General features: G+C 37.9%; 1 protein-coding gene across 12 annotated transcripts in view; it reads right to left on the bottom strand.

Annotated features, from left to right (window-relative positions):
* Positions 1 to 18,785, bottom strand: part of Usp47 (ubiquitin specific protease 47) — a 225,358-nt gene that overhangs the window by 152,106 nt on the left and 54,467 nt on the right. For all 12 annotated transcript variants that reach the window (XM_067156578.2, XM_067156582.2, XM_067156579.2 and 9 more), the window contains 3 exons: positions 18,115 to 18,409; positions 13,045 to 13,223; positions 2,532 to 2,706 (listed from right to left, as the gene is read on the bottom strand). In XM_067156578.2, coding sequence (XP_067012679.1) covers positions 2,532 to 2,706; positions 13,045 to 13,223; positions 18,115 to 18,409 — 649 coding nt within the window. The remainder of the gene's footprint in view (positions 1 to 2,531; positions 2,707 to 13,044; positions 13,224 to 18,114; positions 18,410 to 18,785) is intronic.

The following is an 18,785-nucleotide window of genomic DNA, read 5'->3' as shown; positions in this document are numbered from 1 at the left end:
TGGTTGTGAAAGGGGAAGAGGGCTGTAACTGGACCCGTCAAAGATGAACTGGGCAAGAGAAAACATAGAATTTCCTCATTTACTAATTGCTACTCGGCTAAATATATACACTGAAATGACACCCTCCAAAATGAGACATCCGCACAGCAACTCTTTCTCGGAATGAAGTGTTTCTAAACCTGCTAGCTTTCTATTCTGGGAAAAGAAAGGAGAGCATGTCTACTACAGTATCTGGAAATCCTGTGTTCGAAACTTGATATACATACAGTAGAACCTTGATAATCAAAATCGTTTAAATTCAAAATCCTGCCTAATTCGAAGAAGCTCTTGTTTCCGGAAGTATGAGGTGCGGTTTTGCATGTTATTTTAATTGTCTGATTTGAAATACGAACAATTCGTAATTCGAAGAACAATGTTGCTCCCATTACCGAAATTCAGACTTCTAATTCAAAACTGCCTTTACATTTTAAAACAATAGTATTTTACAGAGTAATTTAAATTTGAAATTTATCCGCGCCATTATAGAACGCATCTTCCAGAACTTGCAGGGGTAGCTACCCACACTTTCACTCACTTCAGTGTGTCTGCAGTGTGCTTTATAATTGCTGAAGTTTGAGTGAAATTTTAATTCTTTTGTATTCAGTGTTTTAAGGAATGCCGCAATATCACGTAGCAGACAATGTGCAGAGAAGCAGAATCCGTGAACACTGGCGATGGCGACTGCATTAACTGCATTAAATTTTTTTAACGCTGAACCCAAACGGTCTTCTGGTTTTAAAAGAGAGAAGTGCCAGCCGAGAAATTGTACAAGGGTAGGGGTCAGTGTATTGTGTTGCAATGCACACAGAAGTTACAGACTTCTTCCCTTCGTCATAGGAAAGTTAAATAAGCCACGATGTTTGAACGGCGTAAGGCACTTTCTGTGCAAGTAGAAGACATCTAAAAAATGCAAACAGTACAGCCATCCAAAAAATAAAGCATTTGCACAGGGGAGCCAGCATAATTCGTCCTTATCTTTGAAACGTGTGCTTTTTCCTTCGTTGCGTGAGGTTATGTTTGTCAGTGATTTATCCAAGTGCATTATTTGAACATTGTAGATGCACCTTGTTGTATACATTTTTGAAATAGTTTTTTTCCATGGCAGTTGAAAGGTGATAACTGTGAATCAAGATTAAATGCATGCAGTAACAGGCCTTAGAATATTTTGTGACGCAGCAAGGTTTGCCACTTCTGGACTACAAGTTGGCAGTTGATTCGAAATCACGTTTCAAAGCCTGATTTTTGTGTCCCAACGACTTTAAATTAACACGGTTTTACTGTACCTTGTCAAAGACAACGCCTCAATTTAAGAAAAAAAAAAAGCTCAAAATATAACCAAATATGACCATCATAATTTTCATTTCCCCTCGTCTACTTTCTGCCAGATCGGGGTTTTGATGGCACTTCTCCACAGTTACCTCTCCTTTTACCACTCCTCTTCAATAATTGTATTCCAGTCCAGTCTCCATTTTCTTATACTGTTCTTGACAGAGTCCATCCATCTTGCTCTGGGCCTCCCTCTTCCCTCCGTCCGTCTATCTTAGCCTCAAACACTTGCTTTGGTATCCATCCCTCCTCCACCCTCCTAACATGTTCCCCAACCTATCACCAAGTTTTTCTACTCTTACTGATTCTTTGACATCAACATTTCTTATTCTGTCTCTATTTGTCTTCCCTACTATACTCCTCAGCAACTTCATCTCACTGGCCTGAATTTTACTCTCATTTCTTGCTGTCAAAGTCTCTGATGCGTACATTAATAAAAGGGTAGAGTACATCTTGTACACTATATGACCTTACATAATAAAAATGAGCAAAGAATGACTGAAACAATGAAAAGGACTTAAATATGGATTTATAAATATAAAATTGCTTTAAACAAGGTCAGGGATTTCTCAGATTTCTGGTAAAACAAGCTTAGGAAAGAAATATGACTTTTCCTAAACATCCGAACCTTAATAACTGCAATAACTGGTCAGCATGGGAACAGGATGCAATAGAAAAGGAGATGTAGCGATAGACTCTGTAGAAGTTGGGAAGCAGAAATGAGCTCGTCGAGGGCTGAGAAGAAAACACTTCATTTGAAATGGAATTAATGAAGGGAGAGCCTATTCATTTGAAAATGGCAGTATATGTAACTTAAAAGATTTTCTGTTACATTAAACTGAGTCGACACTAGAAAGTACAGCTTCCGTCTTAAAAAGGAAAAAAATGTCAGTATACGACAATATGGAGATTGTCCTTGTCCTTTTGTTTTGATGTTTGATCTTGTTTCCTCTTTATTGTTTCCTCTTTATTGTTCCCTCTTTGGATACTTACCTGTCATTGTGTCATTACCATGTGTTCCTATCTTTTTATAACTTGTATTACAAAGAATCAAAATTCAACTTAAACCTGAACCTCTGCACTCACAAAACATAAGCTTGCAACAGAAGCTCAAAAAACACTCTTCTTCACTTATTGTAAATTTCAAAGTTAGGTAGAGACATTACCTTCATACAACCTAGAAATAAGGTCCGCCTGGTCAGTGCGCTTGAACTTATGCTCCAGAGCGTCAAACATAACACGACACAGTTCCTGGATATCATGTTGCTGCCAAGCCTCACTTGAATCCCATCCAAAACTTCGAGTGAGTTCTGTCGTCTCCACAGCCGATTTATTTGAAGTCTATCAACAGATTAATATAAAGTGTTACAGTTAGTGAACAAGGTACATTAAAGCATAAAGGTAGAGAGTGCTCATAAGAAAAGGCAACTAAATACAGTAATATACAGTATATCTAAATTATAACAGCTACACACATGATGAGAAAAAACAATTTAAATGGGGCAAGAACACAGACAACGTTGTAGTTGTCAGCTTTTATTCTTTTCTGAGTTTACCAACATCCGAACAGTCTTCTGCATACTCCAGAGTTTATGCAAGTATCTCTAGTGACTAAATTGAAGTTCACTAGAAAGGATATGAGAAGGAAGAAAGAACATAACTGACCAATGTAAGCTGATGATCAATGATTGTACAAGTTTAACATCCGTGCATCGAGAGGACAACAGCTTGGCACATCGAAAATTTGGTAATCACTTCTTCGCAAATTAATCCACATAGCTGCGACAGATATTTATAAGACCAGCTTATCGCTTGAGCCTGACATCTGTTACAGACCATGCCACACCCATTATGGAGAATTGGTACCTTTTGAAGCTGTTCAAGCTGGATTAGAGCTTATGACATGCAGAGCCTGGCCTACAAAACACTGGGTCCAGATTAATTCGGTATCCAGTATTACGTATTTATTCCTGAAGACTCTATTACATAGTCTACCAATGCCACATAGGCAATTTAAGATTCTCTTCATCATCCGTTTAGAATGACATTACTTAGACAAGATTGTACCAAGGTATGCAAAGAGATAACCTGTTTCATTGTTAGGGATGGTGATCACCAGGAGGGATGACTTCAGGCAGGTTGCACAGGTTCAGTTTTCTAAGCATCAAACCCATGTATCCAGAGATTGCAAGATGCTCAAAAATGTGTACACAGATGAACATGGATATTCACTGAACACTTAAATGCAAATTATTATTCGTTTTAAACTTATGTGAAGGCAGTTACAAATGTTTACACGGAAAACCTGAGCTAGCCGAGTAGCTGAGAGGTGCCACATCAGATTCTCAGTCGGGCGATTGAGATTCAATTCCCGCTGATAGCAATGACTTTTTCTAGCATATAATAAGTTTTTGAACATTCCAGAGTCTGGCTCCATGGCTAAATGGATTCCCGGCAGGGTCAGAAATTTTAACCATAATTGGTTAATTTCTCTGGCACGGGGTGCTGGGTGTATGTGTCATCTTCCTCCTAATTTCTTCCTCATCAAGACTCGCAAATCACCTATGGGCGCCAAATCAAAAGACCTGTATCTCGCAAGCCAAAAATATCCTCTGACACTCCTGGCACTAAAAGCCATATGCCACTTCATTTCAACATTCCAGAATTTTCTCAACTTTGCTACAAGGACCTTGTGGCATAAGGCTAGCATGTCCACCTCTTACATGGAAACACTGTACTCCATTCCTGGCCAGTCCAGGAATTTTAATTCTGAGTTGGAATGGAGTTTGTTCATGAGACTAACTGATAATCTGGCTGGTACGAACTGGTCAAGAAATCCAAGGATGTCATCATGCTGACCCTGTGCAACTCCAGTATCTGCAGGCCACCTAGCTGGGCCCGAATGGACTGTTGTGCCATGGTTCTGTTGTATTGTTTTACTTTTTTTTTTTTTTTACTTTATCCACAAAAAGCAGTAAGCCCTATCAGGGTAATTACCAGTCCATTTCATAAATCTTAATCTTCCTGATCTAAAATAATTTTTCATCTTATTAAAAATTCGGACATTACACACTGAATATAGTAATCTATATATATGAAGCAAGATGTCCTGACTGACTGACTGATAATCAACGCACAGCAAAACCTGCTGGAGATAATTGCATCAAAATTTGAGGTCATGTTCCTACCGTAGTGTAGATGCGCACTAAGAAAGGATTTTCAAAAATTCATATTTTTAAGGAGTGAAAAAGGGTGAAATGTGGTTTTACATTTGTGTTCAATATCTCCGTTTTTGTGAAAAATTTTGTACATATATATTCATTCAATCTTCGAAATCGTCTCAATAGTACAGAAAACATCTTGCATTTCTTGAAAAGTCAACTGAAATATATTTCTTTTCAAGATTTTACACATGAAATAATTCCCTTGTGCACATGAATTTTGGCTTTTGCCAATCCAAAATGGCCACGGCACTTTCCAACATATAAGTGTACGTGCTAATTCACTCCGCTTCCGTGTATTTCAAGACGGTAATCAACCAAGTCCTTAATGAAAATAAAATACAATTTAGAGTATATAGGCCTACTTACATATAAGAATGTCTGTGAGTGAATTAATGAGTTGCTGCTCTACGCATCGCTGTTAGCGCAACGGTTAAGTGAACGTATTGCAGACTGCAAGGCTGCAGGTTCGAATCTGACCCTTGACGGCTTTTTTTAACACAGGGGTATTGTTTTATCAAGGAGAATTATTACCCCTTTGTTAGTAAGTTATGCAGTCACTTACAGTTCAAAGGAATTATTTCATCCGTACAACTGGTAAAACAGTCTAGGCGAAAGCAGCGGCATCAACATACAAGAAAAATAATCCTGATGTACATAGAGCAGCGGCAGCTACATACCAGCAAAAATCACAGGACAATTCAAACGCGATATGAGCAACATCACCCTGGGGTCCAAAAAGAAAGACGATTGCGTCCATAGAAAATTCAGTTTCGTTCCGGGATGTCTTACGATCCTGAAAAGAACTACAAAGACAACAGCTTGATAACCATATGTACAATGATCCATAAACTCGAACTGCGCGAAGACTGTTTTTCCCACGGACAGTTTTATGTTGACTGTTCCAGAGTAAGTTCTCCAAGTAGCTTAATCCTTTTGGCACCAGAAGGAAGAACTGCCAATATTGTATATAAATAAGTTCCAAACTGAATAATTATATTTAAAATACTTCTTTTGTTCTTTTTTATGTGATACGTATGATTTTACGTTACTTATTTGTTGATTAAGTATTTTAAAGTTCATGTTTTCTAAAGATATTTAAGTTATTTGATGCTTAGGTTTTAGATATAGTTAATTATAATTCGTTTCTTTAAATCTTTAAAATTATAATTTATTTCGATAGCAAATATTTGTATTTTAACTCTGTATTTTTATTTCATAATTCAAAGACAATTGAAATAAGCTCACTCATATCTTTAATATTTCATTTTGTTTCATTCCATTCATAAAGCAGGCAAAGAAATTGTTACAAACGAAGTATGTAAAATATTAATATATTTATATTTCGAGATCACAGGGAATTTTAAATGTCATTTAATAGCGAACTCAGAATACACGTGAAACTTTTCAATTCCGGCCGAAGCCGGAACGGGAAAACACATCATTTACGTCTTACACTTCTTACGGAAGTTGATGAACGCATGGGATTGGTTCAGTGGCCTTCAAAAGAAAATTTGAAATAAAAAATATATTGGAACTTAACTCAAGTATGACGCGAGCGAAGCCACGGGCAAAGTGCTAGTTTAGGTTATATAACTCTTAAGGTTATAACAAAAAATGTCACTATAAATTATGTTTGAATAATTAGTTGGTCGTGTCTTATTATTGAATTAGGGAACCGAAACTTATATTAAAAGGTATGACCTGAAACTGTAAAATGTAACAAAAACTTTTCAGTCTGCCAAACACACTGCAATTACAATATAAATTATAACACTATAAACATACCTGTAAAAATACACACTGGAACTGTAAGTGCACCTACAGTACAGTTGAATTACAGATTAGGAGAGAACAATGCTTACACTATGTATACCTTACTGTGATTTTGTAGCCCCTTCAAATGTAACGATGGCCATCATACTTCACTAAATAGCGAAAGCAGTTCAGTCTTTTAGCTGTATTATTATACTCCTATTTCAACCACCTAACAGATATATTTCAAGAAGTACAACCCTTGTCGATTAGCATGAAGGTAAACTTTTGGTGCAACTCTAGGTTCCTTTGGAAGATAAAGCCTTAGGACTATTTGGAATATTTAAAATTTAATTTTGCACAAATGAAACTCCAAAGAGAAACTATGTACAGGCACCTAAGATGACATCCAATTGACACAATGTGAACCTATAGATAGGTGAACATTGACTTTTAATCTTTTCAATGCCATGTTTTGAAGACAAGGTGAACTTCTGGGCCAGGTTATTTTAAGGGAAGAAGCACTTTAACAGATACATTTTTGCTGATACTACTACTGGAATGTACATCTACCCACCCCTTAGCCCCGTTTCCTGGTAGAGGCTCGGCGATGAGACAAGATAACATTTTACGGCATGTTTCTACAATCAGATGCCCTTCCTGATGCCAATAACAGTTGACAAAATAATAAAGATGAAATGAATGATGGTGAACGAAACTGGGTAAGGAAGAGGAAGGAATCAGCTGTGGCCTATGAATAGAAACGTCCTAGCATTTGGTCGGAAATGAAAAAGGGAGACTACAGGAAATCACTCTCAGGGCAGCCAAAAGTGGAATAATTACCCATTCGCATGGCAAATGCAGAGCTTGGCTGCATAGCCATAGCATGTTAACACGTACGGCTACTCCACTTGATACTATTACTGAAATATAATGTAAAACTGATGATTCTATAGCTGGCATCATCAAAATCATGAACGTTTGGGGAAAACATATCTTACGAGGTGGTGACAATTCCTCATTAGATTCATCACTACCATTCTGACACTTTCTTGTAGTTCAAAATTGTCCCCTATACGTTCTCTTTGAAATCACAATTTATGAGGAAATACTCAATTTCTTCATCAATAAGAGATGCCAAGATGGCTACATAATAGAGGGAACCATGTTTCACTCCAACAAAGCTGAAATAATATCAGATTGCTTTCAAAACATGTGAAATGGAGTGGTATATCTGCCATACAGAACTTCTTTGAACATTTCCATGGAAATTCAAAGTGTGACACAATATCCCGTACATATATGAGCTCGGTGAAGTAGGCACTGCAACAAAATAGCAAAATGTATATGTACGAGTTTGGCAGATGAGGCATGGAGCTCAGAAATGCGCGTGCGTGTGTATGTGTGTGTGTGTGTGTGTGTATGTACAGGTTCGGCATTGAATAGGTTAATAGTTCGCTGTGACTACCATAATAATAGCCTTATTTGGAATACTTTTTAATTTGAAGCATTACATGACTAAGGGAAGCAATCTAATTTTCTTGAAGTGAATTTTTGTTTCGGTAGCAACTACAAAAATACAGGAAGAAAGGGGAGCATATTAACTGGATGTATCAAACTTAAAATTAGAACACTTTTCCAAACCGTGGCTTAACATGCAAAACTGTGAAACCATTTACAGAGTAAAAGCTAAAGGCTTCCACCTATTCAAAACAAAAAATTCATGTTGGAAACAAATGAACATCAACACTTTTCCATCAACATCATTCTGTTCACACTGGTTTCAGCTGAGCTGAGTTCTAGAAGACTCCTCAAGTGCTGGTATTTTAAGTGTTTCACTTGATCTTCTGTGAAGTGCATTCTTCAAATTGGAGGAAGGCTGAGAGCTTGCACAGGACATGTGATTGTGATGAGTATTTTTCAAATCTTTACTTGCATTGAATTTCATGCTTGCTTCATAAATTTGATCTATATTCATGTCTTGCCTTAACTTTGATGTTGACTGATGATGGTCTCTAGTAAGACCAACAAAGTTTCAACAAATATATGTAACTTTTTTTTAAAGGTTACAACAAATAGCATTGCAGAGGTGCCAACCTTCAAGGTGGGTTTTCAATAATATCCCCCCCCCCCCAGGATATTTTCAAGTCAAATCCGAAGTATATCCGCTGCCCTTCCCGACAGCAATCTATTCTGAAGTACTGTATTTCATACTACACAAAGAAATTAACACATTACCAGTTAGTTCTGTCATAAAACATTTTTGTAGTTTGTTTCGCACCCATTAGCAGCTTTTCAGTGTGAATTTTCTCGAAGCACCCTTCCCTCTGTGATGGCATTTTCACTTTTTGAACCGTAAAAGTTTCCAGTGTAGATGTGCTCAATGTAAGCTTGAATTCCCTTCGATACTTCCTATCAACACTGAAAACTCTTTCTGTGGGAGAGTTATTGTCAGATACACTTAATATGCAAATACAAATATTACCTAAGGTTTCATAATGAAGAAGAGCTCTTTCAACGCTCACGGGCAGCAAAAGGAAGTGACAATCGAAGTATCGTTACCAACTCACAAGCACTGAAACGAAGAAGGTTGAGCAGTAATTCTCGAAAGGATTCATTTCTCCTGCTTTCCTCTTTTGTCCCGTAGAAAATTATTTTTGTGATATTGTCACTTTTTCGTAATAATTTCCCCTTTGACCGTAATGCAGTAATCGTGGGGTGAAATCTGTAATAATTACGGATAATCCGTAATAGTTGGCACCTCTGGTATTGAATAGATGGAAACCTTTAGCTTTTGTTTTACACTATACGGATTAATACGAAATTTATTACCTATGAAAACAGTTTACACTCATATTTTCTGAGTCACACGGATAAATGTAATTAAGAAATATATAGGTTGCTAACATGTTTATTCACGTACACCGATAACCAAGAGCCCTAGTGTACAGCAGGTGATTGATACAGTTTGGAGGACAATGCTTGAAATCTCCAACAACTTGATTTAACTTGCAACATGATTAGCTTGAACAATCTTTATTATTGACATGCAGACATCTTTACATGCAATGAACAATGTTTATTTCTTGCTGAACAAAAAAGGAATGAAACAGAAAGTGAGTGTGCTATAATACCCATAACAATTGGTGTATAATTCAAATCAAATCTTAAAGGTATAATTAAGCAGGAACAGATGCAGTGTCACCTGTAAACTGCACTTTAAATACCTTGAAAACACTGGTTAACCTCTATACACAAAATTTCCATCATAGTGATACCTGTCCATTTCTCCTTTCACTAGTCATTTTGGACACTTCTGAGCAATATTATCCCATTAACTTTTATTCTTCATTATGGACTGTTCTTGGCCTTTCTTAAGGTCTGTTGAAGAGGTAAACCAGAGAGATTAACAAGATCAGTCCATGGTCTTGTATTTACGAGCTTCCATTAGGTGATTCATTTTTAAAGATTTTTCTCCCTCTTCACATGATGTGCCCTAAGAACTGGATGATTTTATAATTGACAAGGACTTTGGAGATGTTAAGTATATTAATGATGGGCACACAGGCTCTTTTTCCAGTCCACAGTACACACACAATAAATCAAACACATTGATGTGTTGCTGATCTCTAGACTTTATAGTCCATGTTAATCATACAAAAGGACAGAAAGAACAAGAACTTTAATCAGATGGATCTTTATGTTATTGCTTATTTCTACCCCACAGCTTCCCCTGTCGCAGATAGTCGATTTGAGAGAAACAAAATCGTATACTACTTCCAGTACTCTTAACCCTTTCGCACTCAGCGCGCCGATCTATCGGCGCGAGAGGTTATGGCGAAAACGCTCACGGCGCCGATATATTGGCTCTGCCTTATTTACGGATTTTGGTCATTTGCGTAGCTGTTAAATCGTAACCGTTGATCATGACGGTACATTAAAGCGTTGAATTTGCGTTTAACTCAACAGATATATCCACCAGCCCTACAAAATATTTTTATTTTCGACAAATTAAATCTGTTGACCGTGAATGTTTATGTTGTGGTTATTCGAAGTTGTTATTGCGTGGATCTGTTTTGATTGGCTTATGAATACAACAAGTTGATCTTGCTATGAGTTTTGTTTATAGTTTATTTCGTTTCTTTGGTATATCGTGTGTTCGATGCACTTCGTAAACGACAATTTTACTCCTTTTCATAACTCCATTGTTGCACGTGCTTGCGTCATCTTTTTATAGTAATGGCTAGGCCATATTCAAGGCCGAATGAGGCCGATATCCATGAATTTTCAGATGATTTAGACAGTAATAATGACCTTCTTTTGCCAAAAGTGATTCCAGTTATGTGGGAAGTGACACGGTCGTAACTGCTCACCGTGCATCGGACCGCGAGGCCCTGACATCGATAACCGTTACATGTACACTGAATAACTTTGTGCAATACTTCATGAATGAATCGCAGCACACACATCATATTGATATCAAATTATTCAGAATTAAATGTTCTTTCATCCACGTCTAAGAGTAAAGAAGGAAGACGCAACAATGTCTAATTTTTCTGTCATTGAAAACAATAATTTATTTTTAAAAAATTATTTTCGAAATTTAATATTTTTTGGGGGCTTAACCAATAACAATACGTCCAAGGTATATTCATTTCTGAAATTCTCATAGCTTCCTGTATTAGTGTGATTAATTCTATTTTAATGTGTGTTAAACTCTTTACGTGTTAAATTTTTGTAATTTGCTTTGGAAAATCACAAAAATTGGTCTGAGTGTCTTCGAGCAAACAGCTGCATATAGGCTGAGTGCCAAAGGGTTAATCTACTTGTTGGCTGGATCTGTGCTCAATTATCATTACTTTGGATTTATTAACGTTGATAAGGTCCTACACACACACACACACTCTCTCTCTCTCTCTCTCTCTCTCTCTCTCTCTCTCTCTCTCTGTGCTCACATTTATCACTCCTGCTAATAAGTCTGCAAGTTCACCTTCACTACCGGCAAGGAGAGTGGTTTCATTAGTAAATCTCAAGTTATAGTATTAATAATTTCTCCCCCTACTGAGATGACTCCTGTCTGTCTATCAAACTAACATATTAGAATTTTTGTGAAAACATGCTCACAAAAAACTGCCCAAAGTTTTCAGAGGATTAAAATTTCAAGAGCTGATATCATGTTGTTGTTGATGTTGCTCTTGTTGTCGTTATCATCATCATTATACTTGAACTTCTAATATCATCATGGATTCACCCGCTATACAAAATTCTCAATTTTACAAAGCTCCAGAATGATAATGCAAATAACACAAGTAACGAACAGTCCTACATGAACTTAAATATAGAGATTACAGTTCAAACAAATTATACAAACCATCTTTTAGCTGATCACATGCTAAAAACTTCTGTTGATACTGAGGTGTAGTAACCATATGAAGGTCGATCAAATATAAACAGGATTTTTGTTCCTGAACATCAACAGTTGGTAGGACTGGCTCGCGCTTGTGCTATGCTTAGGCGGGACCGTTAGGAGTGGGGAGAGCGTGCTGTTAGGTATATCGCACCATTTTGTCAGTAACGCTATGATGTCAGAGCAACAGATGCACCCCTCCACTGCGCAATGCATAATTATAAAACTTCTTGCTCGTTAAGGAGTTACAGCGGCGAAAATTTGCCAGAGACTAACTGCACAGTTCAGTGATCAAACATTGTCAAGGACGCGTGTGTTTGCCTGGCATTAAAAGTTCAAGGAAGGACAAGAACTTGTGGAAAATCAGCAACACGATCGTCGTCCTCGGACCGCATTACAGACGAAAACATTTGTGCGGTTAAAGACAATGACGATAGACAGTATCAGAAATTGCAGAACAAGTCAGAATCAGTTATGGGAGCTGTCAAGCAATCATTACAAACGACCTAGAGTTCCGTACAGATGGGTTCCGAAAATCTGAAGTTGAGATGTTTGGAGGTCTGCCAGAGGCTTACAGCAAGGTTTGCGGAAGAAGTGGTGAAGGAAAGGGGAGGCAGCATCAGTGCAAGCCAAGACACGACTATCAGCTGGCAAGGTATTTGCAACTGTTTTCTTCGATTGGCGAGGCATTTTGCTGATTGATTTTTTGCATGAGCGATGCACATCAATGCTGTTTACTACTGCGAGCTGTTCAACAAGGCGAGGGTTGCATATCGACGCAAAAGACGAGACCAACCGATTCGACGAGTCATCCTCCTCGACGACAATACGCAGCCCCATACTACAGCTCGAACTGTCTCCAAGCTAAGGAAATTCACTGGACTACACTTGATCATCCTCCTCCTCACAGTCCGGACTTATCACACTGCGATTTCCATTTGTTTGGACCGCCTAAAGAAGCTCTAGGAGGGCAACGATTTGAAGATCACGAGAGTGTGGAAGACTGTGCAGATTAAAAAGCTGCCCATACGCTGGGACAAATGCATTTCCAAAGCAGGAAACTATGTGGAAAAATAAATTGTAACTGCCTTGTGTTTTACAATAAATGAATTTATATAAAAAACAAAATATCATTTATATTTGATCCCCCTCGTATATTACAAACCATCAGACACATTTACTGTTACACGGATACTACAACCAACTGCTGATTGGTATAGCAACTATAATTTCATTTAACAACAAGAAATTGTCTGCCTTTTAGTTAGTAATCGGATAATGCCTGATATCACTTACCTGAAGATTTAGGAAGAGCTTTTGAAGTTGATATGGAATTGACTTGATTTGCTCAGTTTCTGAGCCATCAAACTCCCATTTGTAAAGAGCATTTCTGAACTCTGGGGTCATATACAGGGCCTGGAGCAAGCTGTTGAGGTAACAGGTCATGGCTTGGTTCACCAAACCCACATATTCAACTGTAAAAAAAAATATATATATATATATATATATATAACTGAGAAAAGGAAATATAAGTAATGGCAAAGAACAAGCAAGGGACAAATCGAGTCATAAACGGAGTCTGGCCATAAATACTGAGGCAAACTATTTTTTTAATACCGGTAACTGGAATATGATCAGAGATTTTTCAACGCCCTTTGAATATGTTATCGACACACACATCACACACAATTTGCACAAATCAGTCTTTGAAATCTCCACTGTTAGCAGGCACATAGCTCGGCCAATCATCTATTGCAGAATGAACAGTATCAAACGAGAAATGCACAACTTGTACAACCAAGGAATGCTTCAAACTTCCAAGTATAGTGTGTCTTTTCTTGCAGACCATTGCCTCTAGCAATGACCACAATTTGAACTCCAAGGGGTTGAGATCGGGGCTACCAGAAGGTCACTCAGCAGTGGAGATGAAGTCTGGTACAATGGCTTGCAACCATTGTCGAATCATCTTTGAATTATGAACTGACGCAGAAACTTGTTGGAAGGTCCAGGGAACATTTTTTTAAGAAAGTGTGACAAGTCCTTCACAAGAGGTTCCAGAAGTTTCCATATACACTCTGGCACTCGTTTATATGTCTTCATCACAAAAATGAAGCCTGCTTCCAGACAGGATTTCACCAGATATGGGCCACTGCATTAACTTCGTCACTGTTCTCACACAGCAAATTCGACCAATCCTCGTGTGATTTTTCACACTGCCTGTCTCACCAAATCGGTGGATTATCTAGTAGACTAACCTTTTGCTGATATTCAACTGTTTCAGGGTTTGGGAAATTTCAGTAGGTGAATTCCCAACCCTGTGCAAGTCAATGACAGCTAGCCAGCTTTAATATTCGCCCACCTCCAAGCATAAGCCAAGAAGATTCACTCTTTCACTGTTTAACACACAGCGGTCAGGCACAAAGGTTGCTTACTACCCAGAAAACAGGTTCTATAAAACAAACCAAAAGTTTGTGACAATATTTATGGCTAGACTAGGTAAACATAACAGCTTAATGTGGGAAGAAGCACCATGTGAAAGGAGAGACAAGAACAAACAAATACACAAAAAGGGCCAGAACAATCTTCACATCTTTACACATTGATATCTTCAAAACAAAGCCAGTTCTTCTAGAACTATTTTTTTCTCAGCCCCCAATGAGTTAGTTTCTGCTTCCTAGCTTCATCAGGTGGGGAGGTATAGTACTCGCCACGGAACGCTATACACTAAAAGGCAAATATCACCACCCTATTCTCTCTCTTTTTTTAAATGGATCATTACTGCTGCCAACTTGACTCGTTACATATTTAAATCACGAGATATAACTATCAACAAACTAACTTCAATGTAAGTATCAATAATGGAGATTCCCTTACTCAAGTAAATGATGATAAATGAACAATCAAGATATTCATAATTCTGTTTTTAAGCTTAATGAGTAATTAAGCAAATACATACTCTCTCTCACCCTCACGCAATTTAATGTTATATATTTCTGCCTTTATTTTAATATACTACTACTTCTTAATGTGCCATCTTCTAGCAAAGGTTGGCGGTCAACATGGCGATCTTGAATTTGGATGCAGCGACACGGAACAGAGACATCGGGTCCAACCCATACCAGTCTGCGAGGTTCTTCATCCATGAGAGTTTGTCGTCTACCTGGACTCCTACGTCCTTCTATTCTTCCTTGTATAACAAGCTGCAGGATTCTGTACTTATCATTCCGCATTATTTGGCCGAAGTATTCCAGCTTCTGCCTTTTAATGGTCAGCACGATTTCAGTCTTCTTTCCAAGTCGATCCAACACCTTGGAATTCCGGATTCTGTCTGTCCACGAAATGCGAAGCATCTGTCTGTACCTCCACATTTTGAATGCTTCCTGTCTTCTGCAGAGGGCTAGAGTAAGTGTCCAGCCTTCCATTCCATACAGTAACATGGGAAAGATGTAGGCATGGACCAGACGGAGCCTTAGATTTAGTTGCAGGTTGCGATTGTTGAGCAGTTTCTTCATCTGCATGAAGATGCTTCTCGCATGTTCAATGCGGACCCGTATTTCTTGGCGGCAGTCCCATTTATGGTTGAGGTAACATCCTAGATACTGGTATTTGCAAACCCTAGCGATGGATTCATTGTCAAGAGTTAGCTGCATGTGGACGTCTTGCCGTTTACTGATATGTTTATCTTCAGTCCTCTGTTGTTGAAGGCAACATTCACTTTGTCTTTAAGGTCTTCTGCGTTGTCTGCTAGCAATACCGTGTCGTTAGCATAACGGAGGTTGTTTAGACGTTCCCTGTTGATAATGATGCCTATGGTAGACGATTCTTCCAGAGCTTCTGCAAGAATAGCCTCTGAGTAAATGTTGAAGAGTAGAAGCGATAATACACAGCCTTGTCGAACGCCATGGCGGATTTCTATTTCTTCTGACAGGTTTTCCTCAATCTTGACTGCTGCTTTCTGACTCCAGTATAACTTGGCAATAATCCAAATACGCATTACTACAACCAAATTCCCCAGTGTCTGTCTTGAGTAAATAATTCAGCTCCCTTCTTGAAATTTGCTATTTGTCAGACTGAAGAGAAACCACGGTGTAATAACACACACAAGCAAATATATTGCACGTACATAAGCTGTGTCAATAAAAATACTGTACATAATGCCGCAAACCTATCAAAGTCGTGACAAGACAAGGTTAGCTTAAGTTAGGTTGATAACGAAATTTCCTTCCATTTGAACTTATCTTTATAGAGGAGGTCCCGGGCGAGTTGGCCATGCGGTTAGGGATGCACAGCTGTGAGCTTGCATCTGGGAGACAGTGAGTTTGAACCCCACTGATGGTAGCCCTGAAGATGGTTTTGAACATGTCACAATTCTACTTACCTGGTATTACCCAAAAAGATTTACAATCCCACAGAAAAAGAAAAGATGCTTTAAATATACCCATAAATGTAACACTAGTGATTTCAACAATACAGCAGTGGCAATACGTTATTCTTGCAATTCACGAAATAAACCATGACTGTATAGTGTGAACGTGCCAGATTAACAGTAACTGTAAGACGTTATATCAGCAAGTATGGTTAGCAACACTGAATTGAACCCAACAGTAAGAAAATAACTAAAATTCTCTACTTACAGTATTAACAGGGGAGAAAGAGTAAGGCTGTACGCTTAGTGTATATCAGAGGTGCTCAGCTGGGTGCCCGTTGAGTCTAGCCCAGTGCGGTCGGGCTGGCCAGACATAAACGCAGGCAACTTAAACAACAAGCATATGTCACAGTGAAGCGAGAGAGCGAACACACTTGGCAGGGAAGGCAGCAGTGACTTTGATTGTGATTACGAAGCTCTCCTCCACTAATCAGCTAAATGATGATTGGGGTACAGTATTTAAAATAAAATGTTATAATTGCAAACAAACTGACCTTTTCAAGATATTACTCTTTGATTCATACTGTGCTCAATATAAACAGTCAGTTTTATTTTCTTATATTTATTCATTCAAAGAAAACTGACGTTATAATTTTTGTACTACAATCTACAAAGGTACAGGGTTTAAGCGTACAAGCTACGATTTACAGTTCCTTGGATGGAAATGAATATTATTTAATATTTATAAGGCATCCAATGATAATAGCTAGCCTCTACATGGTGAGGGAGTTTCATCATGAATGAAGACATAGACTTTTACTATCCACGATTAAAGTCCAACCCTAATGTAAATGTATCTACCAAATAGACGTACAGTATGCCTTCAAAAAATAACCTACCTCACTTTATTCCCGGTAAGCATCATTTGATTGTTGGTGAGTTTATCACATAATTTAAACAACGACTAGCCACAGCCGTAGTTTATCCAGCTTAACTCCATATTATATTAGAAATGATTCTAAAGCATCTCTATAAATGCAATAGTGAAAATTGTAATTCATTACGTACATTATAAAAGTGTTTGACGTTGTAGGCCTAATTCCGTACTGTATCGGTCAAAATACATAAATTACTATGAACATAAATAACTTATTTCTTACAAAGTAAATAGAAAATGACGTGAATTTCTGCCCTCTTTCTTTAATTATTTTCTGCCTTTATTTCAAACTGTAGAATCGCTGTAGTGATCAAGAGTGACTGGGAGATCTTCGCCCAAAATTCACGGTCTGTGACATAGCCGTAACGTCACTGGCTGAATAGCATTTGCACATCGCCTGCCAGCCCACCGCTTACAATGCTGGGCACCCACAAACGGAATGCCCAGCGTGATCACCTCTGGTGTACAGCCTTACGTGCCAGGGAGTACGTAAACATTAACTTTTTGGATCTTCAGTTTTGATGTTGGCAGTGTAGGATAAGAAGAGAACTAGACAAGTACAGGAAAAGGGAAATGATAAAGAAGCATAGACTAGGAATACAGAACAAAAAGAGAAACAGAAAAGGGTCTCCAAAATACGTCAATAAAAGTAATAGAAAATAGCAAACAAGTGACATATCAAGTAATGAATACTGAAAAACTGAAAAAACTTAAAAACTTAATTTATACAGAACTGAGAAATAATGTTATTGGGATTTATAATAAATGTATTTATAGCAGCCAATGGCCATGTCCTAGTATTTGAACTCCCTTTTTAAGCTGAACATCACATTAATTCCATATGAAAAGTCCAAGCAATATCTAGAATATTAACATGTTATAAATACATGCAATATTAAAATGAACAGTCTTAAAAATTATAACAGGAAAATGTACGTTTCTACACTATAATGCCTTAATCACAATGCCTAAATAGAAAGAGACCAAAAGTAATAAGACTATACTATCGAAGTTGAGGGAGAACCCATCATCAATAATAACAGGTATTTTTTAGCAGACTCACTTGTGTCATGTTTGATGAGAGTGGCGTACGATGGGTAGTCACCAGTGCTGACGATTGGAGGTGGTGGTGGAGGTGCAGGAGGTGGATGGGAATAATCCCCTGCAGCTGTAGGACTTGCCGAAGCTCCCAAGAGCATGTCATCCTCCGCTGCTGCACCATCCGATGTTACTGTGGTCACCAGCTTGCGAGCTGGTAGACCATGCATATCTGCGACAGTCAGGGTGTTGCGTGAGCCTGGCTCAAACGTAACACCACAAGCTTCGAGTGTCTGCTGCTTCAGATCGTTCAGCACAACCTAACAACCAAGACAAAATATATATCATACACATGAAAGCATGATGATGCTTTAGAACCTGAAGGAATTATGTCACAATCATTTCACATGGGTTTTCATCATATTTAAGCATCTTTAAATCTTTACCGAGTGGTCCTAACACCAAGGCCACAAAACGGTAGCTCCTAACCAATCATGAACACTATCCAGCCTAAAAATAATACTTGTAAAGAGAGTTTCCTTTATACTCATAATCAAAATATACAGTAGTTTTCTTTCTTTTTTTTTCAGTTAAAATTTATTCAAGTAAGTTACATCCTAATAGCTGAAACAATTATGTTAGTCATATTTATTTAGTGTAAAAAAAAACCTCACTCTAAATAAACCAAATTGTGAT

Source organism: Anabrus simplex, chromosome 12, assembly GCF_040414725.1.
Source record: "Anabrus simplex isolate iqAnaSimp1 chromosome 12, ASM4041472v1, whole genome shotgun sequence".
Taxonomy (NCBI): Eukaryota; Metazoa; Arthropoda; class Insecta; order Orthoptera; family Tettigoniidae; genus Anabrus; species Anabrus simplex.
The sequence above is the reverse complement of the archived record's forward strand: the minus strand, read 5'-3'. Positions and strand labels throughout refer to the sequence as shown.